A 26,863-nucleotide genomic window follows, 5' to 3' on the forward strand; every position below is an offset into this window, starting at 1 on the left:
GCCATACTTTCCATTTTTTCAGTGCAAATTCTGTAGAATCAGTGAACTATCACTTTCTAGTTTAGCTGTCATAGCATAGAAGTGCATATCCAGAAATCATATTCCTCCATTCTTCAGTAATGTAACATGAAGCTGAAATGCAATTCTGAGTTTATTTGACTATCAAAGGAAAGTAGTGAGCATGTCTTTAATTCATTAATATGAAGTTTGACATTAGAAATGCAAGGGGTATTCAGAAACAATTATTGCACAGTATTAAGTGAAATGATGCAGTGAGCAGTGGTGTACAGACAGATGCCAGTTCAGAGACCCACATATTATGATGATACTTGCATGCAGCAGTACAACAGTACAATACCACAAAATCAAGAAAACATGTTACTGAAGAATGGAGGTATAGGATTTCTGGATATGGACTTCTATGCTCTTCTTCTTCTTTTGGCTTTTCCTGGTTAGGGGTCGCCACAGTGGATCACGTGTCCGCTCATGATTGGCAGTGGAGTTTTACAGTGTCAAGTTGCCAGCCCAGTGCCCAACCTTCCATGGAAGGCACACACATGCACACAGTCATGCCTAGGGCTAATTTTAGAGTATCCAATCCACCTACAGCATGTCTTTTGGGATGTGGGAGGAAACCGGAGCACCCGGAGGAAACCCACGTGACCACAGGGAGGACATGCAGACTTCACAAAGAAGGCACATCAGCCAAGGACTGAATCAGAGAACCTCTTGCTGTGAGGTGGCAATGCTAACCACTGCACCATGGTGGCCGCCTTCTGTTCTATGACAGCTAAACTAGAAAGTGATAGTTCTTTGATTCTACAGAACTTACACGGAAAAATGGAAACTATGGCATAATGTGGTGCAATGATAAATCATTTAAAGTATTAAATAAATATGTAAACCTTATCAATGCTATACTGCTGTAAATATTTAATAATTATATTCAATATTTCTCTACTTATTAGCACTAAACATGTAAACGTTAAAGTTAATTTTTTGAAGATTTTACTTACATGCTGCTTTCTAAATTGGAAATAGTTTATTTGAAAGGTGTTTACTGGAATTTCCTATCCATGTATGCCCCGGATCTGGTGCAACCCACTCTGTCACCCTCTGCTATGCTCCGAGCTCACTCTGCTCCCTTACCCTACCCCCATTCCCACCCAGTCCTTCTTTCCTTACACTTATATTCGCAAAAACCACGCCCCACTGCTCTCCCACCCAATCACATTTCCTACACAACCTCTAATACAATCCAGCACATATCAACCACTCATAGCATCACACTCACACACCACATCTACTCTCCCAAACACCACCCACAATCCCCACCCTGCCAAACTGTTCACCACACACCCACATTCTACTCCTAACACATACTGCATATCCAATTTACCTACTACTCACAATGCTTATCACTCTCAGCTTTGCTAATCTCACTACTCATATCCTCTTACTACTCCGCCTCCTATCACCACCTCACAATCTCCCACGCGCAATCACCTACTAGTGCTCACCACCCTCCACAATCTTGCCTAAATACCAATATCTATATATCCTCACAACTGTTCAACTACACATACATCCACCTATTCCCACTAAAATTCCCCCCACACACAAACCTACATTCTTAATCCACAAAGACATCAAACCAATCTATAAAGGTACACACAATCACTTTCTCAAGCCCTCACTACTCAATCATTGTGGGGAGATAGATCCTAATCCTGGCCCTGTACAAATCTGTAGAACCCCCTCCCAAATATTAAACTCTCTCTCAGCTACAGCCTCCTCTCTTACTCATTCTACCTCTGACCTACTAATCTTAAATATTAATCTAAGAAGCATTCTAAACAAAATTCCTGAATTCCAAGCAACACTCACCCTGTACTCTCCACATTTAGCTATACTTACTGAAACCTGGTTAAAAGACTACAATAAAATCAATGAATTCTTGCCCCAAGGATATGACATCCATAGATTAGACAGAAAGCAATCTTATTAAAAAACTTTCTTGCCCTCCAGCAACTAGATATTTCTGCCCCTTTAACTATTGACTTTGAAATCATAGTCTTTCGTCTACTCATCAACAAAAACAAGTCCATTATAATTATAGCTGTATACCTCCCTCAACTACAATACCCTTACCATTGAAAACCTGCTTAGCTGGGCCTCCTCTTCCTTCAATCAAGAAACCTTAATCTTAGGCGATTTCAATCTAGACTGGACCTCATGTACCTCTACTAGTCCAGCTAACTTTGTCACTCTATTTGGCTTCTCCCAATTAATCACCACCTCTACAAGAATTGATAAACACAATAACAAACACTCTATTCTAGACTGCATTCTCTCAAACCTCCCTCACCTCTGTACCCAAGCCAGCTGTCTCCCCGATGCACTTAGCGACCACTCTCCCATCTACCTAGTTAGGCAAAAATCGAATGCAACCAAAAGCACAATCTATAAACAGATTCATACAGCAAAACACTTTTCTGCTGAAACGTTTAATTCCCTCCTCAAATATCACAACTAGTCCTCCTTAAGGCACCTTCCCCTTGACAAAGCAGTTGAATATTTCCATATGTCATTTTTAGATATCCTAAACTCGCTTACCCCATCAGAAAAAAAAACATTGCAAAAGCACCCCAACTCCATGGCTAACCAAAGATACAATTAAAATCATGAAATGAAGAAACAGAGCATGTCTAAGCTACAAATCTACTAAAATCTTACACGCCTTACAGAATTACTGCCAACTAAGAAATCTAGCTAAAAAATAAACCCGTAATGACAAGAAGTCATACTATACCCTAATCCAACAAAAACATAAAAATAATTCTCAAAACATTTGGCACACCATTAAACAACTCTTATCCCCTGGCCAAACCACCACCTCCCTCACCATCAATCCCAAATAACAACACATCAATAGCAGCCCAATTCAATTCAAATTTCATCAGCTCCATCCAAACCTTATTAAATAACAGCAACAACATCCCTCTAACTATACACACTACTCCTGACCTTCATTCCCCCACCTTCTCATTTTAAACCCACCCAGACTAGTTACATAAAAAAAAACTCCTCCTTAAGCTTAAACCCATTACTCTTGCCAACCATTAACTCCCAAACGAATTTCTAAAACTTGGAGCTGACTCTATTTCCTACCCAATATCCATTATCATCAATCAATCCATCACTGAACAATATGTACCAGTGCTATGGAAAGTTTCCCACATCACTCCCCCCATAAAGGAGCCTATTGCCATGCTCTTACCCCTTAACAAAATCTTGGAGAACTGCACACACTCCCAACTTCTGACTTACCTACTACAAAACAACCTGCTCTCCCATGCTCAGCATGGCTTTAGACCAAAACACAGTACTACCACCACCCTCTTAACCTTCACAGATACCATCAACAACCACTAAAATAATAACAACCTTGTTTCTTCAATATTCTTAGACATGTCCAAAGCTTTCAACACCGTTTCCCACCAGATTCTTTTGCAAGAACTAGCATCCATGCATATTTATTTCTCAGCACTTACTTGGTTGCACAGCTACCTGTCTAACCGACATCAAGGTGTCAAGTGGGCTGATGAGTTATCACCTCCACTACCCATTACTATTGGTTTCCCACAAGGCTCAATACTCGGCCCCCTACTCCTCTCCATTTTTGCAAATAAACTCAGCACTACCACACCACTCGTTATCATAGGACAATATGCAGATGACTAGAATAGTCATTTGCACAGTCCCCTTCTACCCAGAACTACAACTCAAAACCCAGCAAGCCTTCTCAGATATAGAACTATATCTCAAGGATAACCAACTCATATTAAACCCCAGCAAAGCAAAGCTTATGATAGTTACACATAATAAATCCCTAGAAACCATTTCCCCTCTCTATATCCTCTCCTCTAACAGCACCAAAATCAAACCAGTATATAGCGCTAAACTGCTAGTGGTCACAATAGGCAGCTCATTAAGATATGACAAACACATAGCCATTACTGTCAAGAAGATGCACATTAAACTCGGCTGCCTATATAGCTCCAGAACATTCCTTACCCCTGTCTCCAAACTGTCCCTAGCTAGAACCCACCTTCTGTCCACATTGCTGTACACCTCCCCCATCTTCACTAACCTTAGAAAATCAGAACTCTTCAAGCTAGAAACTTGCTACCACAAAATTGCTCGCTTTACTGCCAACCTCCCTAATAGAGAACACCACTGCACTGCCCTAAAGCAACTGCAATGGCTAGAAATACCACATCTTCTATCACTTAGCCAACTGACAATTGCTCATAATGTTATTTATCTACCAGATGCCTGTCCATCTCTAAAAAACCTAATCTAGCCATACTATGCCACCCGTACAAGTATGCCACCTGTACACTTCGCTCATCCAATAAACTGCTCCTAAAAAGCCACAAATCTAGTAACCCTTTTGGTGAGGGGTCTATATTATATCATCAAATGCTTACAAAAGCAAATGATGAATAATCGACCCCATGTAAGCAAAAGCTTACAATCTTGAAAGCTCAGAACTTGGAAAATATCGCTGTTCCAAAAAAAAAGACCCCCACACCCCCCCTACTTAAATATACCAACTCTGAGATCACACTACAGTGCCAAAAATAGCAAAGAAATGGAAGTGGCCAAGCAAATTCTTTCCCTTGGAAAGAATTTGCTTAAAAGCCACTTCACTGTTTTCCCTTTTCGTTGTTTTAAGTTCGACCAAGAAGCTTTCAATAGAATGCGTCTTCAGTCATCTAATAGGAATCCTTTGGTGACACTCTATTTGCTAATCACATTGCCAAAATCTGGAACTGTATTCCACAAAACATACTCACCACCCCCACCAAAATTGCATTTAAGCAACTGCTCAAAGAACACTGCTTCAATAACTGGCTCTGCATCTGTATTACCCCTGGATAATCTCCTTCCTCCTCCCTTTCTTGCCTCATTCACTCCCTTCATGCTCTACTATCTACCTGCCATTATTTTGTAATGTGTGTGCAACATTTGATATCTATGTTTTTCCTTTAACTACCAATGTTTTACTATCTCTGTATAACTAATTACTAATTATGTTACTATCTCTGGAGCTTTTCTCCCCGGGCTGCTGCTGAAAATGGGCTACTTTATTATGTAAAATAAATAAATAAATAATATATATATTTATATAGCTTGTAATACTAATGTTCATGTTAATGGCAGGACAAAGGTGAAATCACCCACTACATATGCTGGATCCCAAAGGTATTTTGTATAGATCATATATCTTTATTTATTTATGTATGAATATGTGCATGTATGGGGTTTATATCACATCATCGAAGACTGCAAACATCGAAGCAGAAAACATTGAATTGAAGATATCGAAATAGCAGAACATCGAAATGCTGTAAATGGGAATACACAACAAGTACATGAAACATGAAGGGTGTAGGCAAGCCCCCCTGCACCCTCTATACCCCTGCTACTTAAATATACCAACTCCAAGATCGTGCTACAGTGTAGGAAATGGAAATTTTCCATTTCCACACTATAGTGCACTGAAGTGCAATCTCCAAAGTGGTATATTTCAGTGGCAGGGGGTATGGGGGTGCAGGGGGTCTTGCCCACCTGCATGGAGCAATTTTTTTTTTTTTACCTACACTCCACAAGTGTGTTTTTACCCCCATTTTGATTTTCCCAGTTCGATGTCTTCAGTTTGATGTTTTCTGCTTTGATGTTTGCAGTCTTCGATGATGTGATATACATCCCATGTATGTATTTATTTATCCTTTGTTGACTGGATTAGTCCCACTAGTTTAATGGCCTTTTTCAGGGAAGACCCAAGGTGGTGTCTCCACTACAAGGGAAAATTTGGCCAGGGAATGCAGAAAGTTACTCTGCTCTTTTTGATAGGTGCCATGTGATCGTTTGCATCCACCAACATGCCTATTTGCAAAATATGCCAGCTATCACAGCTTAGGTGTCTGTATCTGCTCTATCCCCCTTACTTCCTTCCCACGTTTCAACTCCTGTATGTCCTAAAGTTTACTCTCTCACTAGAATATTCTGCATTACATTTATTTATTTTATTTTACATTAGTTGACCAGGACAGTCTGACTGGATATATGTCCATTTTCAGTGGAGGCCCAGGGAGAAAAGCTCCAGATAACACATATAGAACATAAAAGATGTGAGTTAAACATATTTACAAAGCCCTCTAGTAGGTACTCACAATATACACAGTGTGTAATAGTATACAAAAACAACAGGTTGCAGCAAGCTATTATGAGCAAGAGATGCATACAATATAAATTTAAATAAGGCATTGAATAAGTAATGATTAATCAGGGTTAGTACAGGGATAAAGCCAGTGCTCTTTAAAATAGTTTGAGGCCTTTTTTGAAGAGACTTAAAGAAGGTTCAAGGGTAAGGTTAGATGGAAGTGAATTCCAAGTGTTACAAATGACATTGGCAAACAGGTAGCTACCAGCTGAGTTAATGGCTTTGTGGGTTTGGACCAACAGTTTATTGGATGATCGTAGTTGCCTTGAATTTCTGTATGGCTTTATGATATTTTTGAGTGCCAGAGTATTTTCAGGGTGGCACAGAATTTTGTGTGCTACTATAAGCTGATTGAACAGAAGTAGGCTAGGCAGTTCTAGCCACCCAAGAAGACTGAGGTTTTGACATTGATGTGTTCTATATGTTGAGCATATGGCAGATCTGGAAATATGGTTGTAACAGTGAGAGAGCTTGCTAAGTTTAGTTTTTCTCAAATTGCAGAGTATGGGGGAGGAAAATAGAAGGGCAAAGAGTAGGTGTGAGCGGGCGATTGCAGTCCTAGCTAATGGAGTTAGAAAAAGTCTGCTTCTAAATAATGAGCCAAGCTTCTTATTAAAGGTTTTTATAGTTTTATTGATATGCAGATCAAATTTGAGATTATTGTCCACTATTACTCCTAAAAGCTTAGTATGGTCATCTGGAGATATAGCAGTACCATTGTTGGATGTTATGGAGAAAGAAAATGGGGTGGATCTACTGGTGGGGGTAAAGAGGAGCAGTTTAGTTTTGTTGGGATTTAACAATAGATGGTGATTAGAGGACCAATTTCCAACTGTGTTAAATGTGTTTTGTGTTAAGGTTTGCAGGTCTAAAGTGGAGGAAGCCATAGATCAGGGTAGAATCGTCTGCATATTGAATGCAGGTTGTATCAGGGATGGCTGTAAGAAGATTGTTGATGAAGATAGAAAAGAGTAGAAAACCTAGAATGGAGCCCTGAGGGACACCAAGGGTGAGGACCTAGAATAGAGCCCTGAGGGACACCAAGGGTGAGGACTTAGAATAGAGCCCTGAGGGACACCAAGGGTGAGGACCTAGAATAGAGCCCTGAGGGACACCAAGGGTGAGGACTTAGAATAGAGCCCTGAGGGACACCAAGGGTGAGGACCTAGAATAGAGCCCTGAGGGACACCAAGGGTGAGGACCTAGAATAGAGCCCTGAGGGACACCAAGGGTGAGAGGTAGCAGGGTGGAGAGTTTGCCCTGCCATAATACAGCCTGTTGTCTGATATTCAGATAGAATAGGAACCAGTGAATAGTATGGTTATCTAGGGAGATAGATTTTAGGGAATGGATGAGTAATTTGTGGTTGACCATATCAAAGGCTTTCAACAAGTCTAGAAATAGGGTAGAAGATAGCCTTTTGTTGTTCCTATTTTGGAATATGGTACACATGATATTAATTAACATGAGTTACAACTGTTAGCATGTAAGAGCCACAGTTACAGTAAAATAATGCCCCAGTAGTGTGTATATGATATCTGCACAGTGCATTTATTTGTTAGAAAGATATTCACTAACCCCCTAGGGCAGGGGGAGACAGCACCATTATTTTCTGCAATCTTCCTCTACCCATCCTAAAAGTCATCTACTTTACTGCAAGAACACATTTTTTGAGGAGCAGTAATTAAAATGAAACAAATTTCATTATGAAATTGAGTTTTTGGAAATGTCTTGTCTGCTTAAACATTTACGTATGTTGAGGAAAAAGAAAGTTATTGCTGTATTACAAGCAGGGTGCGAAGGGTGGCACCTGCTAAGCTGCCCTACACATCTGATCCCCAGTTTTGTTGCATATGTAAGCACTGTGCGTATGCTTTGATTTTTGCCCTTGTATACAATTATTTTATTGCTTTCAAAATAAATGTGAATACTGGATTATTTTCTTGTTATATATTTTTTAATATTTTCCACTGAAAATAAATGATGAGCACTATTAGATCCTGTTCCTATTCATGTTCAGTTTAGATAAGCTTAACTGTCAAATCCATCTAAACTTATCAGTCCCAGTTTTTTCTAGTTTGACTGTAGGATATACACACTGGTATTTCTTGTTCAAGAGATAGCCCACTCACTTTTGGTTATGAAGTCTATAGGTAATTTCTCACATCATCTAGTAGGATTCATTTTCTAAACAGTCTCTGTGGTATCCCTTCAGGTCTCACACACTCAGTACGTCAATATACTGACTCCAAAAACAAATAATGATGAAACTTCTCTGAGTGGAAGATGTATGATTCCCTAGAATTCAGGCACCTAATAAAAATCCAAAATAATAATAGGTGGTAGAAATACTTTCTTTAAAATGTTACAAAGGTGAATATTCTTTATTAAAAATACCCAAACAAGTGATCCAAATAGTAGCTAAAGAAACAGAATAAAAATCTATAAATATGCCATTCCATTTATATACCTGTTTAAAAGCATGGGAGTGGTTTACTAGGGTAGCTGTGCTGTAGAAGACAATTAGTATGTTTACTTGCTAAATACACCTTCCCCATACATCAGTGTGATATTCGATACAGTGCTCCCCTACTTCAAGCTGTGTGATTCCAGGATATGTTAAACTAAACTAAACTAACCTAAACTAAAAGTTAAATTAAAAATTACACATTAATATAGCTAAAACTTCCCGAAAGCATTTCGTTGTAGTATAAAAAAAAAGGCTAATATAAATCTTCAAAATTCCTTAGAAATATTTTTAACAACAATCAGAAACATTTTTACCCTAGATAGGGTTGCCATCTTTCTTTGTGGTAAAAACTGGACTAAGGTTACACCCCTCCCATCACCCATAACTCCACCCATTCCCACCCTCTCTCCCATCCATGTCCCACCCATTTTGTGACATCATTGTGACATCAGCTGATGGGAACATCCTCTTTTTCTATTCCGGATGCCCCCATACAATGGATCTCAAGCTATTTTGCAAAACAGAACATGTCAGAGGACTAGGTTTGTATTAGAGTGAATACCATGTCTGTGGAGAAGTGAAGCAATGTACTCCTCTTGCTCTATTCAAATATAATTGTGACGAATGGATGAGTATCCCCCAATTCAACCCCAGTTTAGCACTACTCTCTGTCATAGAGAAGTTGGGACATTTATATGTTTCCCCTACCCTTGTTCAGTCTATCACTGGATTATTCATATGAAGAAAAATAAAGACTAAAAACTACCATGGAAACGTAAAGCTGTTTCCTATGAACCTTACAAATCTGTAGCCTAGCAAGTATCTACATTTTCCTGGCACATATAACCATTTATATTCACCATTCCCTGCACATTAACACCTCTCCCTCACACTGCAATGCATCAGCTGGTAGTAAACTCAAATATCAAACATAAGGGCTAAAAAACAGTATAACCAGGACATCTTTGCAGCAACATCATAAAGTCACATCAAAAAACAAACTCTTTTCACTACTATCAACAAGGACATTATGTTACTTACTAAGGAGACTTCTCAACACCTCCAGACATTGTTATAATCCAAGGAAAATATACATAAATGCATACACACTAACCAAAATTATAAAAAATGAGCATACTGAATGTATTGCTGTCTGCCTCTTCATGTACAACACTGAAGAAAGTATCTTAAAAGGTGAATAAATGAACGCATTAGCAAAAAGAACTACCATCTGCTATAATACTAAACTACAGAACAAAAGCTTTAGTCCCAGAAAAAAAACATACCTTTTCCTAGTATCCCTGTTCATTTTAAAAATACAAAATTGTAAGTACTAAAAGAGAAAAAAAACTGTATCCTTTTTTTTACAAGTTAAATTCATAAGTAGCAAAATCGAGTGATGTGGTTGAATGGATTCTGAAGCTCCACTAACAACTCAAGAAAATGAAATGACAAAGTCAAGCATGGTAGAACTCATGACACAGTACGCTCTCACTGTCATAATGTTCCATGGTAACTGGGTTTTAGTATTTAACTTAACCTTACTAAAAAGGCGGGTTGCTCTAGAATTGAGTATTATGGATGTAAAGAAGTAAAATAGGCAAAGAAATAGGCATTGGCTGGCTTACAATGGAAAGCACTTCCACTACTAAAATAAACACAAAGTTTCTTTTCTTTTTTAAACGCAACCTAATATGTTTTTTAATACCCCGAGGTTGCCAGCTACCCAACCAGGAAGTACAAACCCAAATAATGAGTGCGTCACCTGCTTAAAAAAAAAACTTCCGCCTAAACAGCGGTAGTGTCCTCTTACATTAAAATACAATTGAAGTTATCTTCCGGTGTACAAGTAATGTCTTAAGGTACGCCCTTGTCTTGGTTCCTCATAGGGGGTTAGAAAGGGAAGAATGTGCTTACCCAAATCTCGATTATCTGTTTTAGATTATTTTTATTGGAGTGTTATGTCGTTGGTGGTGTTTTTGTTTAATCCCTGACCAGAACTTGAAGGCATTGTAATTTACTTTTTAGACTTGAGTTAAGTTAAACGCAAATCAGTGGCACAAAACCCGGACTTCACATGTCCCGTTTTAAATGAAATTGGTAACCTAACAATTTTTAAGAGAACCGGACAGTCCGGTCAAAAAACGGAGAGCTGGCAACCCTAACCATAGATCACGTTTGTCTGTTAGAACTTCTTCAGGTTTGTGTGTCAAGTGGGAAAAAGCACCTAAAAATTAAAAATTAAATAACAATACATAATACTACATTTTGTTGGGCTAAAACAATACATATTATTTAAGAACATGTAGTACAAAAAACAGTCGCTCATGCTCACAGCAGTGATATTTGGTCAGGTCTACAAACCTTAGAAAAAATGTGTCAACAGGACCCCGTTTAAAATGTATGATTATTATAATATTGGAGGCATTATAAACATGTAGTATATCTGCTCCTAATACTCAATGTGTGTCTAGTTACGCTCAAACACCGTGCATTAAATAATTACAACCTAAAAAGGCTAAACTATCACAAAAATCATGCATGTGCTATATGGAATCTAGCTCTGCTTTTTGTTATTAAAAAAAGATTTACAAAGTTAATAGTTAATAAAATTGTTAATAACTTTTTAATAATTTCAGATAAATAAATTAAGTTCACACATTCAGTCTTGTAAACAACAAGGCAACTTTCTTGGCTCTAGTATAATTTTCAGTGAGCAATAATAGTTTAGTCCAGACTTTCTAAAAGAGTTCAGCTTTAGTTGTCACATTAGTTCTTGTTTTTCTAAAGTATTTGGGATGTCTCCTTCGAGTTAAATGAGGTCTATGTGATCAAATATTTGAAATTTAAATCTAGAGTATCTTCTGTGGATTTGAAGGTGTTTGGTCAGGACATTGTTTCTACATTTAAACTGCATCTTGGATAGATTACTTGAAATCTTTGATTTCAGTTTATTAATAGTCTTCCCCACATAAAATGTATCACATCCATTGCAAATGGCCCTGTAAACAACTTGCGTAGAGTTGCAGTCTTCACCTGTATCAGTCTTAATAAGTTTCTTTAAACATGGGCAGTAAAAAGAGTCCCCCTCTTGAATGTAGGTGCAAAATGAACAGTTTGTTTCACATTTCCTCATGTTCCTTTCCCGTGGTTTAGGTTTTCCTTCTACAAAGCTGATAATATTTCTAGCCTTCCTATATACAAAAGTCAGGGCTTCACCCAAAATGTCTACAAGATAAGGGCTTTCTGTCATTATGGCCCAGTTTTCCTTGATAATATTCTTGATACAATGGAAATCCATAGTATATGTCAGTATGCAGCTGTCTTTTGATTTATGGCCCACAGATTTCTTAAACATTCTTCCAATCAATGGGTTTACTGTGGGTGCAGTGGAATTTTTAAGCTCAATGATTGGTTCTGGTATTTTTAAGCTCAATGATTGGTTCACAAATGTTTCTTAGCATTTGATTCTCATACCCCCTTGCTAAGAAATCGTTTTCTGAATCATTAAGGTTTCTCAGAAAAGTTTCCTATCTGTGTGGTTATTCTAGTTAACTTATATCCCTGGGAATTAACCGTGTTATATTTTGTCTTGGTGAAATGTAGACTTTTACTATGCCATATGAGGTTTTACTCTCGTTGGTTTTCAGTAAAGATGAGTGGAAATTCTGCTGTTGTTAATGCCCTTGGAAATGATCATGTCTAAGAACATGGTTGAATTGGAGCTGTGGGAGGAGGTAAAATGCAGAAAGGTAGTAGTTAGATTGAGGTACCTGATAAACTCTTCCAGCTCTAAAGTGTAACTGGTGTATGGGGAAAGGGGTATTTAGCAAGTAAACATGCTAAATGTCTTTTACAACACAGCAACCCTAGTAAACCACTCCCATGCTTTTAAACATGCTTTTAAACAGGTTTTTAAATGGAACAGTGGATTTATACAGTTTTCTTCTGTTTTTTCAACTACTATTTGGATCGCTTGTTTGTGTGTTTTTAATATAGAAGATTCAACTTGAACCAGCTTGTGCTTTCCTACTTTCATTAGTGGACTTACTACTTTGGAAAGTTTTAAAGAAAGTATTTCTACCGCCTGTTATTATTTTGGGGTTTTATTAGGTGCCTGAATTCTAGGGAATCTTAAATCTTCCACACAAGAGAATATTCCTCATTATTTGTTTTGGGATTAATTTTCTAATACTGACACTGGAGTGTAGCATAAGGAGATGCTGCATCCCTAACTATGTTGTCCTTCAGATAAGACATTAAACTATGGCCTCATCTAGAGCACGTTGTAGCTAAAATGGATGTAAAAGCACTTATCAAAAAGTATAAGGAAAATTCTCCTGTGGCCAGGCCAAACTTTCCCTAGTCAGTGGGAATACCACCTTCAATTTCAAAACAAAGGCTATTGGCCTAGTAGAACTGCATATCCTTGTCCATCTGTGCACACATCCTGTCAGATGGCACAGACTGATAGATAATTCATAATGGCAGCATGCATAATTAATTCATGATGTAGTACATGCATAAACAACCTTCAGCTGGTGAAGCAGAGAGATGAAGACCAAACTGCTCCACAGATGGCCCTGTTTCACTTAGTAGCCTGGTGTAGAAGCTGATCAAAGAGGGATTGAAGTGAGTGCCAATGCTCACTCATGCATACAGGGGAGGACATTGGTTACATGATGTCACATGAGCTCCCTTTACAGGAAGACCAAGAAGAGTGACCAATATGACATTTAAGGACTTGAGAGTATGAGCCCAACCACAAAGTGCATGGACTCAAGTTGAGCAGTGTAGTTCTCAGAAGTATGCAGGAACAGTAGGGGTCAGAATACCCACTGCTGTCTCACACTTGCCAGTATGGATGCAGATGGCTTTAGCATTATTCATAATGTCTTAACTTCTAACAGGATGAGACTTAACTTTTCCTATTCTCTCACATGTTATCTTTCAACACTAGGTCTGGGAGGGGAACAAGTCAAATGATTCTTGCTGAAAGTTTTGGGAATGTATTTGCAATCCTCAAATCAGTGAAACCTCACATGTGATGAAGAGGCACATAGACTAATTCTGAGGCTACAGTATATCAGAGTATTGCCCCCTGCTTAAAGCTACAGAGATCTCAAAGGTAGCATATATAAGTATTGGGGATGTGGGGGGACCTTACAATCAGAAACTGCAGGGGACTAAAGGTATACTAGTATGTTTCAGAATTCACAGTTTAATGTTAGAATATCATTTTAATTTTCATAGTCATAGGACTTGCTCTATCACATCTTGCACTTTGGATAGAGAGCCCAAATAAATCTATCATGTGAATTTTGTTAGTTACAAGTAGCATAGAAGAAGAAATATTATTTGGAGGGCAAACCTTTTATGTATACTTAATGAGAATTTATAATACAAAAAGTATGACAATATGTTTGAAAAGTGTGAAGGAGCACAAATGTTATAACTGTCATGGTTTCACAGGAAGGTAGAAAGGGATTAAGAAAATAAGAGGGACCAGAAATGAAATGAGGGAAAGTCTAATGTAGGAAAGATTCAGGAGTTTACACACTGGCTATTGAACCCCTCAGGCTTCACTTTCATGGTTCAGCTTAAGGATTCATGGTTAAATACCATATAACCCACATCTCCCCATTCTATTATTACTTAGTTATCATGATTAATAAATTATGACTGAAGGCAGTAAACAGCTGGCATGGTTTGAATTACTTAAACGTGGAAGATTATTTAGAGTTACAGCTGCTACACTTTCAACGTTTCACTAATTTAAAAAAACTATATAATTTTAGTGGAAGATGGGAAAATATGATAGAAACTTTTTATCATTTCTAATGTTGTCAATTTCTACTCTACTATAGTAGCCGAATATTAAGAGTTGGGTTGCTACAATCTAAATGTTTCAGTAATTTAAAAAAAGTATTTTATTTCAGTGTCTTATTGTTTTTCCTTTGTATAATAATGACATATAACATCTCACTATGAAAAGTTTGCTGATCTATTAGTTATATTTGTGCAGTCAAATATATATAGTTTTCATTGTAACATTCTTGAAAAATTACAATTGTAGTGTATTTATTATTCACTTACTTGTTGAGGTGAGTGGACTGGGACACAGATGTCTGTTTTCGACCATGACCTTGTTACAGTTATGAAAATACATACAGTGGCAATACATTATGTAAGAAAAGTACAAAAAATTGTTCAACAAAAACATAGGCATTTACTGTCAATTATACAAAGTTACAAAGTCTTGCATACCATCCAAATGAGTTGATAAATAAATAGTTAGAGTGCTAATTAATACCTATGCATAGATATAAGGAGAAACATGTGGGATGAAGTCTCAAAGTAACCAATTAGTGTGACAACATCTGCTATTAAAATGCTTCCTTCTGTGTGACAAATTTACAGATACTTTGACACTGTTCCAGATTAATAAGGACACTAAACCTCAGGGCATCCACATACAGAGCATAAACCTGTCAGAAAAAAAAAATAATTTGTATAAAATGGCTGAAATGAAAACAACATATAGTGCCAGGGCAGTGGCTGTTGAAATTTGATACTAGCTGTAAAGAAGACTTGGTGCTGCAGTAGCGTTGTCGCCTCACAGTTAGACGTTGTACGTTCGATTCTCAGTTAGAGCGTCTTCTGTGTGTCGACATGCGTGAATGGGCCTTCCTTCGCTGAAGGTTGTGCATTAGGCCCGGCAAGCCAGCACGTGAAAATCTACTGCCAATCATTAGCGGACCGGAGTTCCGCTGTGGCGACCCCTAACCGGGAAAAGCCGAAAGACAGTTAGTCACAGATGATATTGTTAGCGACATAATGGGCCAATACAGTTGTAATTATTTTAGCATAACATATCCACTCAGTTTATTTTTCTTCTTTATCTTTTTTTGAACAGGTTAATCCCACTAGGCTTCTGGCTTCTTTCCAGGGGACATCTGAGGCGGTATTTGTACTAACCCGGGGCAATTTGCGCAGGACATTGGGGATGTTACTCTACTCTTTTCTTTAAGTGCTACAGGACTGTTTTACATTCACCTGAGATACCGCCAGTTCAGGCAGATGGGGCTTCAGGTTAATGTCTTATTTATAAAGGACAGAGCACATTATGTGAGAACAAGGGACTTATCTCCCTTAGATGTGAGACATCATGTTAATTTTCTTTTCCTGTCATTTGTTTTACTGGTGGATGTGGCTACCAGTGTATGTTATGCTTTTTCCTGCTGCAGACTGATGTACAGACTTGTATAAGTCCATGCAGCATGAGTGGTCAGAACAAATGTGTTATTTTTTTCAAAACTCTTCAATGCTCAGTCACTTTCATTTGGACATGAATGGTATTCATTAAGGTGTCAAAGCAAACTGCAGCTTAGATTTAGTCCTCTTACTGTTTGCCTTCCCTTTCCATCTTCTCTAATCGCATGATAGGAGCATTTTAAAGTGATGCTTGCTAAATAAAGTGTGTGTGTTAGCTAGTATCACAAATCAAGAAAGCAACATAAACAAGTGAATTCCAAACAGCAGATTAATTGCTGTCATAAAGATACTTTAAGCAACATGTCATTTGATCATAACTGTTATACGGAGAGCACTAAACACTAAACATTGACATACTCTACTATTGCATGCAATATACATGTATACCTCTCAACTATTTTGCTCAAGATTTCTGGAAAAAAAGCCAAATACAATGGGGTGGAATGTTTAGGGTAGAACAAAGGTTCAAAATCAGGGAATGATTTTAAATGTTACCCTGATTCACTTAAAACGTAAGAAGAACTGCAGTTTTTGTATCAACATGCATTATCTGAACAATACGACGTATGAAATCCTAAAAACTGACATTATTGATTGACTTTGGTCTTAAATATTTTATCAGAAAATCAAAAACATTATGATGGAAAGTACAACAATAAGAGACAAAATAAGTACAACAATAAGAGACAGAATCAAGGACATTTGGCAAATTCAGGGAGAGTCAGGAGATTTGGATACATGGTCTTGTATAACAACTTTCTGTAACACTATCAGTTATATCAAATGGCTTGCTATATTCATTTCCATTGCTTAGTAATATGTTTACGTAATTCAGACCATCCCAGCTGTTTACTGCCTTCAGTTGTTATTTATTCAGCATCATAATTAAACAATAATGAAATGGCGATATGTGAATTATGCAGTATTTAACCATGAATCCTAAAGTTAGACCATGAAAGTGAAGCCTGAGGGATTTAATAAAAGTAAAGTTTTTACAACATCAACAGCATCATCTACTAACCACAAGCACGGTACATGAAAAAGGAAACAGTTTTCAGTTTTACAAACAGAGCACGTAAAAGGAAACATTTTTGTATAATCCTAGCATGGGGTGAGAGAGAAGTGTCTCTTCAATACATAGGATTATCTAGAACTATTCTTAAAAAAGACATTTCCTTATGATAATGCAATGAGCTATGTTCATTTATCAATAACCATCCACTTCATGCTAATGATATAGGGTGCCTTTATTTATTATTAGTCAGATGCAGTCTGTGCCAGGGCTCTTTCTGTTTACGTTCGCTATCTGAATGTGGCAATGGAGTTTGATTCGTCCATTTGAAACCTGCCCATGTTACCCTAGTTGCTTCTGACATAACTGTCAGCTCCACTCTGGTAACCTGGTAACTTGCTGTTATTATCACATGTGCAGTCTGCCATCAGCATTTAAGACAAGTAGGTCTTATTATGCAGGTTTTACATATTTTATGTTTCTAAAAAATCGAGACAAGTAGCACTTTATTTGCAGTCCATGTGCAAGGCTCTTATAGGCAAGCTACAGTGCAGATTACCCATTACCAAATGTCTTAGTGAATAACTTTGTATACTCAACAGATGACAAAATGCCATTTTTGTACAATCTACATTTGTTCTACAATACTGATGCAATTACTAGCTGTATTAAAAATAAAATCTGATTGGGGATTACGATTGAACGTGGTCTGATTTCAGGTCCCCTGTTACTACTATTAATATGTGCGTTTGATTCTGGCACATAACATTTTAATGCTAAATGGAGTCTTCTAATACTATTCAAATGAAAGTTTGGATTGTTCTGCCATTTTCTACTTATTCTTGTCAGTGGGCAGGTCTCATTTTGCAAGCCTTATAAGATATACTGTCATGCTTTAGATTAATATGACCTTTGAATAACCTTTGCTTAATTATGTAATGTCCATACTGCAAAGTAAAGGCAAACCACATACTTCTGGCTTTGCTATAGTGCAGTGTTATTAGTGAATATGTGTAGTTTAGTACTATTACTTGAAATTTTCATTTTTATTTCAGAAATACAGCATGATAACATGTGCCATGACTCCAGGGACTACACTGTCACATGAGCAGCTTAACGGCTACTTCTGGGTTACTATTATACTTTTCAGGTGACACATCATAAGCCTACTACTAATATTCTACAAGGGACTCAGATGCAGATGTTTTTTGGACTTTGCAACTGTAAATATTTACATAAGGTGCTAAACTTTAAAGTCACACACAACAGCTGATTAATGAGTACATCTTCACATTAATTTTGAGAAAAACACATATTGGTTTATGTTGTTTTCAGAAATGCCAGTATCAATAATAATTATTTTTGTATACCTTTCTTTAGAGCCCCTTTACACTTTTTTATATTGTACATCTACTATTTCTTAGAGCTTTTATTCCAAGGCTCCTGCTGGGAATGAGTATTGCACTAGTCAGACATTCCCAGTAAACAAAAGCAAATAAAATACAGTAAGAAGACAAAATGAAAATTTTCACACAGCTTTTCACATAACCCAATAACTAATATATATCCCATTATTTGATAATGCGGGTTCCTATTATGAAATCAAACAGGCTGAAGAGTGAATGGCTTTAACACTGGAAATGCCATTCATTGATGTGTATTTTGTGAGATTGTGGTACAGTGAAGATTGGAAAATTTGCTCTTAACCCCACTGTAGTGCGATCTCAGAGTTGGTATATATAATTAGCAGAGGGTGTGGGGGGCATAGCCCCCCACAAGATCGACTTCGAGGTACAGCATTTTCGATGTTTAAGCCATTCGCTCTCCGGTCTTTTCGATCTCGTAATATAGACCCAATAATACAACATGAATGAAATTTCATTAATTGCTCAGCATCCAGACTTTAATTTCTAAATGTACTTTCCTCATTTGTAAGATTAAATCATTGCATAGGGATGAAAAAATGTTTATTCATATGCACCCACACTATTATATTAAATTGGCTGAATACAACTGCATTTATACATTTTGCATTCTCTTTCTAAACAGCAAACTGTTTTTCTTGCTTGGATCCAAGACTTCAAGTGACAGTTATTGACAATGAAAACAATGCTTCTTTGTACAAAGCAATGGTCATCCATTGAACGTTGTTATATGCTACATACCATATTACTAAAACAGAGTTTAGCAAGACCGTAGACACTGAAAGGCCAACCAGACATGTTTAACTAATGAAGCAGCAAGCACGTTACTGCCTTATGACAGCAGTTACAGCTATAATCATACAATCTTTCTGAGTATTTGAAATGATTACAAAAACAGTAATTGCAAATGTTGCACATCTTAGCTGTATCACAAAACAGTTGCTAAGTAAAACACAATGCTAATGACCTGCCATAGCTGTGATATGAACAAACTAGAAATGTATGATTTTTTCCTGTAACCCAGGCTCCAAACCATGGGCAGCATATCAAAGGGCTTTGCATTTTAACATAAGTAATTTAATATTGTGCACAGAAATGCACACTGAAATGCAAATATACACATACTTATGCATGCTCACATATGTGCATGCACGTGAACACACACACACACACACACACACACACACACACACACACACACACACACACACACACACACACAGAAATGTACATATGTTTGGAAATATGGGTAAAGCATTTAATGCAATCTCTGAAATTACAGAATGTTTTGTAGTTCTATATACGTTTGAAAATGGATACATTGTAATATTGCTGAATTCAAGTGTCTAGAGATTGTGATACTGAATTATACCAACAAAGCAACATAGTATTGATTGCCTGGCAGACACATCTCTGTGTTTCAGGAAAACTAATGTATGTGCTTTCCAAAGAGCACTATTACCTTATCTGTTTTTCTAGATTTTGTAATTTCATGTTTTATGTCTATATATGATGTGATATGCATATGAAAATTAATAAATACAGTATCACATGAAAAGTAATACCAGATTAAAAAGTTTCCCTGGAAATAAAATGCCAGAATACATGTCAAAATAACATATATACTGTATGCTAACATCTGTATTTGTAAGTTTGGTATTAATGCCACAAATTCATAAGCTTAAGCTCAGTGCAGCAGAGATGTTATAGTTCCTTCATGCTGTAAGCTGCATGAACTGTTTCCTATAGTTCAGGATTTGATTCCTTCCCTCTCTATTTGCATGTTTTGTGACTGAGAAAGTGACTTAACCAGGCAAAAGTCATGGTTCATCCCTGAAAAGAGACATTTATACTCCATGTGCTTAAATGTGTAATAAATTAGTGTAAAACAATAATAAAAAAGCCGTGTTTCTACTTCTTTAACAACATTAAGAAAATGCTTATCTTTTCTTGATACTTGCTTTATGACATATTCAGTGTAGCTGAAGTACATGATGAATCATTAATCCAGCAGTACTGTAAAACATGTTAAATTTCTTAATTCTTATGACAATAACAAAGTGTTTGTCTCAGTAGACCAGATCGTAAGTCATTTTATCCTTCTGCTAATGAAAACAGAACTCACTTCAAGTTACTGAAGTTGCTTAAAATCAGAACTATCGGGATGTATACTAACATTATCTATTATACCCACATGCATTTTTTATTTGAATTTTTGTATTTAATACACCATTCTGTTTATAGTAGTTTATAATTCCATCATCTGAGTTATTTTATGCTAAGGAATCTGTCATAGAAGAATAATGCATATTTTAAGAATTCTATTTACTACTCCGTTCAGCTACCTGTTGAAATGTCGGCACTTGAAATGTCCTATGCCCACATACCTTCCCCCCCAAAAAAATCCCAAGGAAGAGCAAACAATGAATATCATTCTTCTCCTTTAAGTTTTTAATTTTGGGTGGCAAGCCCCCTTGCATCCCAGCACCCCCAAACTTATATATACTAACTCCAAGCGTTCACTTACTCTAACAGATTAAACCTGTTGCATTGTTGTATGATACTGATAACAGCTCATTTGCTGGTTTTGTATAACTAAAGCTGGCATTATTTTCCTAAATGGAAAATTATAGCTTCTAGGCCCGGCAAGCCAGCATGTAAAAATCTACTGCCAATCATTAGCGGACCGGAGTTCCGCTGTGGTGACCCCTAACTGGGAAAAAGCCGAAAGACACAAACAAACAAATTTGCTACAGCTGATAATAGTGATATTAGTCTGTGATGACTGCTAGTCATTATAATCTCAGCACTGACATTTTGTACCTCACTAGGCCTGACATGCAAATGCTTTAGATTTACTTTTGTCACTTTGTTTATTGCATTAAACCTTAAATGTTGTCATATAAAACACTGTTGCATTCATCCATGTATTATTATTTTTGTGTAGAATGTTTGGCTTATATTAAAGTTGTTGAAATAATGGTGTGGACAACAAATGTGGGGAAGCTAGAGTACAAGTGAATAAGAAAAATAAAACACAAATGTTGTCTGTATAGTTTAAAGTAATTATAATGAGTTTAAAATTCTGTTATTATGGAACAGCCCTGCCTTGTCAACAGACTTCATATTTCTCCATTGAAAAATTCACCAGTGGTACAAATAGCTCTTATTTATATTTTCAGAAATATCCTCTGTACTGTGACAGAGTTAACTTCCTGTGTGCCACAGATCAGCAGGATTTATGTCATTGTGGTGGGAATATTGAAATCTTGAGAAATATTTCAAATTTATCTGATGATAACCGATTCATCCCATATCTGTGTGTGTGTGTGTGTGTGTGTGTGTGTGTGTGTGTGTGTGTGTGTGTGTGTGTAAGTGTGCATGCCTGTGTATTATATATCATCTATAGTCAGTCTTACCCTGCTAGCAGATTTGTAGAATGCTGCCTTTTCTAAATGATGTTTTTTTAAGTGTGATGCCATTTTGTGTAATATTGATTTTAACAATCAGAAATTGTATATAAGTTGATGAAATCATTATGGTTTTGTGTAGCATAAAGCTTTCACAAATTTCATTGTCCTCTAAATGAGCTCATATTATATGCTGTATAAAATTCAGAATTTCATCAATAAAGAGAGATACATAAAACTGTACAGTAAGATACTTTAACAAGACTATTGTAAATATTTTCATGTATTTTTGCTTTTGCTATACAAGGCTTCTTTAGTATTTTCAAAGTGAACTGAATTTTATTTTCTGAAAAAAAAGTGTCTATGTCATTTGTTCAAATGCACTGCTTTGGGTATATTGCCATTGCCTACCATATAACCTGCACCATAAAGTGATGAAGAAATTTCTGTCTTTTGCACCAAATGATCCAGTACAAATGTTATATGCTGAGGCATTTACAGTTTTTTTTTTAATGAAGAGAGAAGTAGATATGCATAGCATGTGCTAGGTAGCAATGGCCATTTTTATTTGGTCAGCATGGGCCTTGATATTAATAAAAGCTCACTGAAAATTATATTATGTCAGTTTGTCAAAAGGTAACAATTGTTTGCATTATGGAAACTGTTATCTTTTACCTGTAATTTTTTTGCAGCATTTAAAGAAGTGTTAAAATGGCTAAAATTTACACACATAAAGTTACTATGTATAAAGACCCTTATAACATACATACATACATATAAAATACGTGGTTGCCCATATAATGAAATAGATCAGTTGCATTGCTAACCACTCAATCTGATGTTCGGCTCTCACCTAGTCTGACATGCAGAGTATTAAAAAAGGAAAAGCATACAGAACTAGTTTAGGTACCATCCACTAACGGAAAAAGTACTTACTAAAAAATGACCCAATCATAAACTGCATTTACTTAATATTGATTAGCTTCATGTGATAAATCTTCTAAGCAAATCAAGGTTTACTGTTAATGCAACAGTGTTTCATAAAATAAAATGGAAATTAGCTCCATTTTTATATTACTGTTTTACTAAAAAAAGTGCATGTACATTCCAGGTAGTACAGTATATTACTCAAACATAAAATAAAGTAAAAACAAATAAACAATTTAAACCAGTTGAAACAGAGTTACTCAAATCAATAAACTGTATTTAAAACTTAGTGAATGAATAGTCTGCTAGAATATTTTATCAAATCAATATTGAAAGAAAGCATTACTGTCAACTGTATGTAGTAACAGCTACTTTTAGGTGTTAATGAAATATATGTTTTGTTAACTGTATAGTGTGTGTGCTTCTACATAAGCATGCTTTTCAAGAAACTTTTAGTTTGTAGTTCTATGTTTATAGTTTTAATCCATGTGAAATCCATCCTCTTGAACTTTAAAGCGTTCTTGACAATTATAATGTCTTGAGCTGTAAGGTGTTTCTGACAAGTATATTTTCCATTAAAACCACATTACTGAATGCTATTAATGAGGTAAACAGTCAAGCATTTAACTCCCTTCAACAATTCTGTCACATTTATCATATTTTAAAAGCCGATAAGTACAAGTATAAGTAATCTTTCATTTAAAACCATATTAAATTTGGTGACAATATATAGTGACAGAAGACATAATAAATAAAAAATATATTTTAATAGGAATTAGTGATTTTTTTGTTTAAAATTTAGAATCTCTTAAAAACATGTTAGAGATATCCATGCTTTTCAGTTTTTATGCTTTGATTTTAAAATAACAATGACAACTGCATGCTTCACTGGCGTAATTGGAAGAGATGGAAACCTTTGTTTCCCCCCCTGATAAATTGCATATAAAACAAGCTAGTTAAGGAACAATAGAGTTTTGACAAAGCTATGGCACAAGAAGTGAAATGAAGGAATGAAGTATAATCATTTTCAGTGAAACCTGGAAACTAAAACTCCATCTCCATTTCCATGGCAACCTAGTCAGGTAGAGCTCATGCGACAGACTGGGGATGAAGTATTTTTTTTTCCCCGGAAGATAAATTAACATTGAATGGATGGAAGGCAGCTACATCAGAGAAGTACTATAAAAGAATAGTGTAGCATATATAGACTGATAATTTTTTCCTGATATATAGAGACCTGAGACTGAAAATAAAAATCATAAGTTCATTTTACAGAAAAGAGAACAGACAGCACATTAAGTAATAACTTATACACATGGATATGCAGTTTAGATGTGCATGTTTCTTATCTAATATTTATGTGTAATGTTTCACCCTTTATAGCATATGTTCTTTTGCTGTATCTGTCAAAAAGGAAAGAAAAAAGCAAACTCTACAGTTTTAAATTATTCATCATAACAAGACTTACCTTTAGGGTGATCAAACACAGAAGAGGAACTAAAATCCATCCTTGCTTATCTCATAATTTGCTGTTCTAAGAGGTGAATACCATTTTTCAGGCATCCATTGCAGAGTACAGAATCATGGTAAAACAATGCAGGAGCATTTTTTCCAAGCTGTATTATTTCAGGATAATATGCCACAGTAAGGTCATGAGTGCTCATGAAAGCAACGTGTGACAGAAAATGAAATGAGTCAGAATGTTCCTTTACTAAAGAAACACCCTGGAAAATGTAACCATACATACAACAGTGCTGAGGAATATCTAGTGAGAAGGCTTCTTCGTCAGCAGTGAAAACAACATGCAAAAATAAATGACTGACTAAATAAACAGATTTCAGAGCAAGTTTAAAAAAACAGCAGAATAAACAGCAGCAGGATTGCTGGCTAAAACAAACAGAAACCTCAGATGGTAAATTGAAGCTGTCTTTACTGGCATACTGAGCATGTGCACGAAGTCAATGCAGTTCGGATGCTCAGGTTTTTCACTGTGTCATGTCATTAGCAGGGCTTCTTTCCAAAGTCCACTTAGCCACAATGCAGTGAAAGTAGAAATGCAATATTTTAATTAAACTATAGATGAGAAGTTTCAGAAGAATCCTACATTTGTCTGCTTCAAGTCATACTAAACCTCTAATAAAGGAATTATGTTACTAAAGGCAATGAAAAAAAAAAAAAACAACAATAAAAATAACAGAAGGGATAGAATGGCTGTAGACAAAATATTAACAGTTGTGAAACCAAATCTTTTTAAGCAGTTTAACAGAATGGGCTATAAAGTAAACCAAAATGAAATAATGAGTTTTGTTCTATAAAAAAAGTACACAGAAGACTAAAGAATTACTGCTGCAGAATAAGCATGCTTGCACGTATGAGCGTGCATGTGTGTGTGTGTGTGTGTGTGTGTGTGTGTGTGTGTGTGTGTGTGTGTGTGTGTGTGTGTGTGTGTTGTGTGTGTGTGTGTGTGTATGTGTGTGCACTCGTGTGAGAGTATGCATGAGTTCTTCCATTGTGTTTGTGTGTGTGTGTGTATGTGTGTGTGTGTGTGTGTGTGTGTGTGTGTGTGTGTGTGTGTGTGTTTGTGTGTGTGTTTCTACGTACATGCACTTTTATCTAACTGTGAGTGCACTCACGTGTGTGAGTGTATATGTGAGCCCTTCCATTGTGTGTGTGTGAGTGAGTGTGTCTGTGTGTGTTTATATGCTTGTGCATCTTTCTTTCTGTTTGTGCCTCTGTTGAAGATTCACTAATACTAACAAATGAAGAAAGCTCAGTTGAATGTAGGACAAGTAAAGACTAACATTATTTGAATTCATTTTTGTTTCTTGCTGACAGAAGAAGAAATTGTTCAGTAAAATGTAGAAGACCCTCATATCTTTACCATACATATGACAGAGAGTAGAAAAAACATTACTCAGGGAAGAAAATTTTTTGAACAAGCTAAAAGGAAGCTAGATAAAGTGATAGGTGTTGAAGAAATGCATTCGGGGAGACCACTGGCAATATGAAATGAAAAGTGTGAAACATTTAGCTTTATAGGAGCCTAAGTTCTTACTTAGCTTACAGCTAAGGAGGCATTTTCAAAGCTCAGACACATCATCCAATGCCTATGGGAGACTAACAATATCTAACATTAAGCAGACATTGTCTTTATATTCTTGGGAAAATTTTGTCTTCATCCATTCAGTCATCCACTATAGTACTAAGGGCTGCTAAAAGAGTACTTTCCTTGATAGGTAATAGCAGCCTATTTTAGAAAGTGGGGATGCATTGCGTAAGGCATCTGTCATTTTGATGTGATGGTATAGGTTTAGGTCTCTAGAGCAGGTGTTTATTTTCCCATTTCTTCTATTTAGGAGTGCTGGATCAGTCATAGCATGGAAGGCTAAGCAGGACTTTTTATGACACTAAGTAGATTGAAATAGATTTTAGTCTGTCAGAGTAGTTAAGGGTACTGTGACCTGAGATCTTTTTGATGAATAAATATTAGGTCTCCCAGGCTAGTATAAACATGATACATGCTAACATGTACATTGTATTCAATGGTGGGCCTAATAATGGATGAATGAAGTGGAACTTTAACTTCTTTGGCCCTTGAGGAGATACAATGAAGGAGCAGTTGTGGCCCTTGAGGAGATGCAATGATGGAGCAGTTGTGCAATACAGAAGGATGTTCTAACCACTACATGGTGGTCAAAAGAGGGTCAGTTATTGACATACATACCAAAGTCCCTGATGATTGTGTGAAATGTAAGTGGAATGTTATCTATGTGGTAATCAGTAATGATGGTAGATTTCCCAAAGAAAACTATGTCATATTTCTTGGTGATGAGGGTAAGAAACCAAGAGAATTTAAAGCAAATGAGTCTTGTGACCATTTATTCCTTGCCAGTACCCACCCTTAGAAAGTACCTTCTGTCTCGAGAAGGGCTAGGCAAGTCAAGCCCATGGTGACTTTGTGAATATGTATCCAGTCATCCAGGGCCCATTTGAAGGCAGCAAGAGTAATGCACTGTTTATTTTTAGTGAGAGCCTATTTCAGAAGTTAGGAGG

At 36.5% G+C, this 26,863-nt stretch overlaps 1 protein-coding gene across 2 annotated transcripts in view; it reads right to left on the reverse strand.

Annotated features, from left to right (window-relative positions):
* ANKRD55 (ankyrin repeat domain 55) overlaps nucleotides 1-24,825 on the reverse strand; it is a 1,456,090-nt gene extending 1,431,265 nt beyond the window's left edge. The window contains exon 1 of one of the 2 annotated variants that reach the window (XM_044063788.1): nucleotides 24,279-24,825. In XM_044063788.1, coding sequence (XP_043919723.1) covers nucleotides 24,279-24,318 — 40 coding nt within the window. In that variant the 5' untranslated portion in view covers nucleotides 24,319-24,825. The remainder of the gene's footprint in view (nucleotides 1-24,278) is intronic. The other variant, XM_044063786.1, reaches the window with a different exon arrangement.
* Nucleotides 24,826-26,863: the final 2,038 nt, after the last annotated feature.

Source organism: Protopterus annectens, chromosome 2.part2 (genome assembly GCF_019279795.1).
Source record: "Protopterus annectens isolate FY-2018-M chromosome 2.part2, PAN1.0, whole genome shotgun sequence".
NCBI classification, from domain to species: domain Eukaryota; kingdom Metazoa; phylum Chordata; order Ceratodontiformes; family Protopteridae; genus Protopterus; species Protopterus annectens.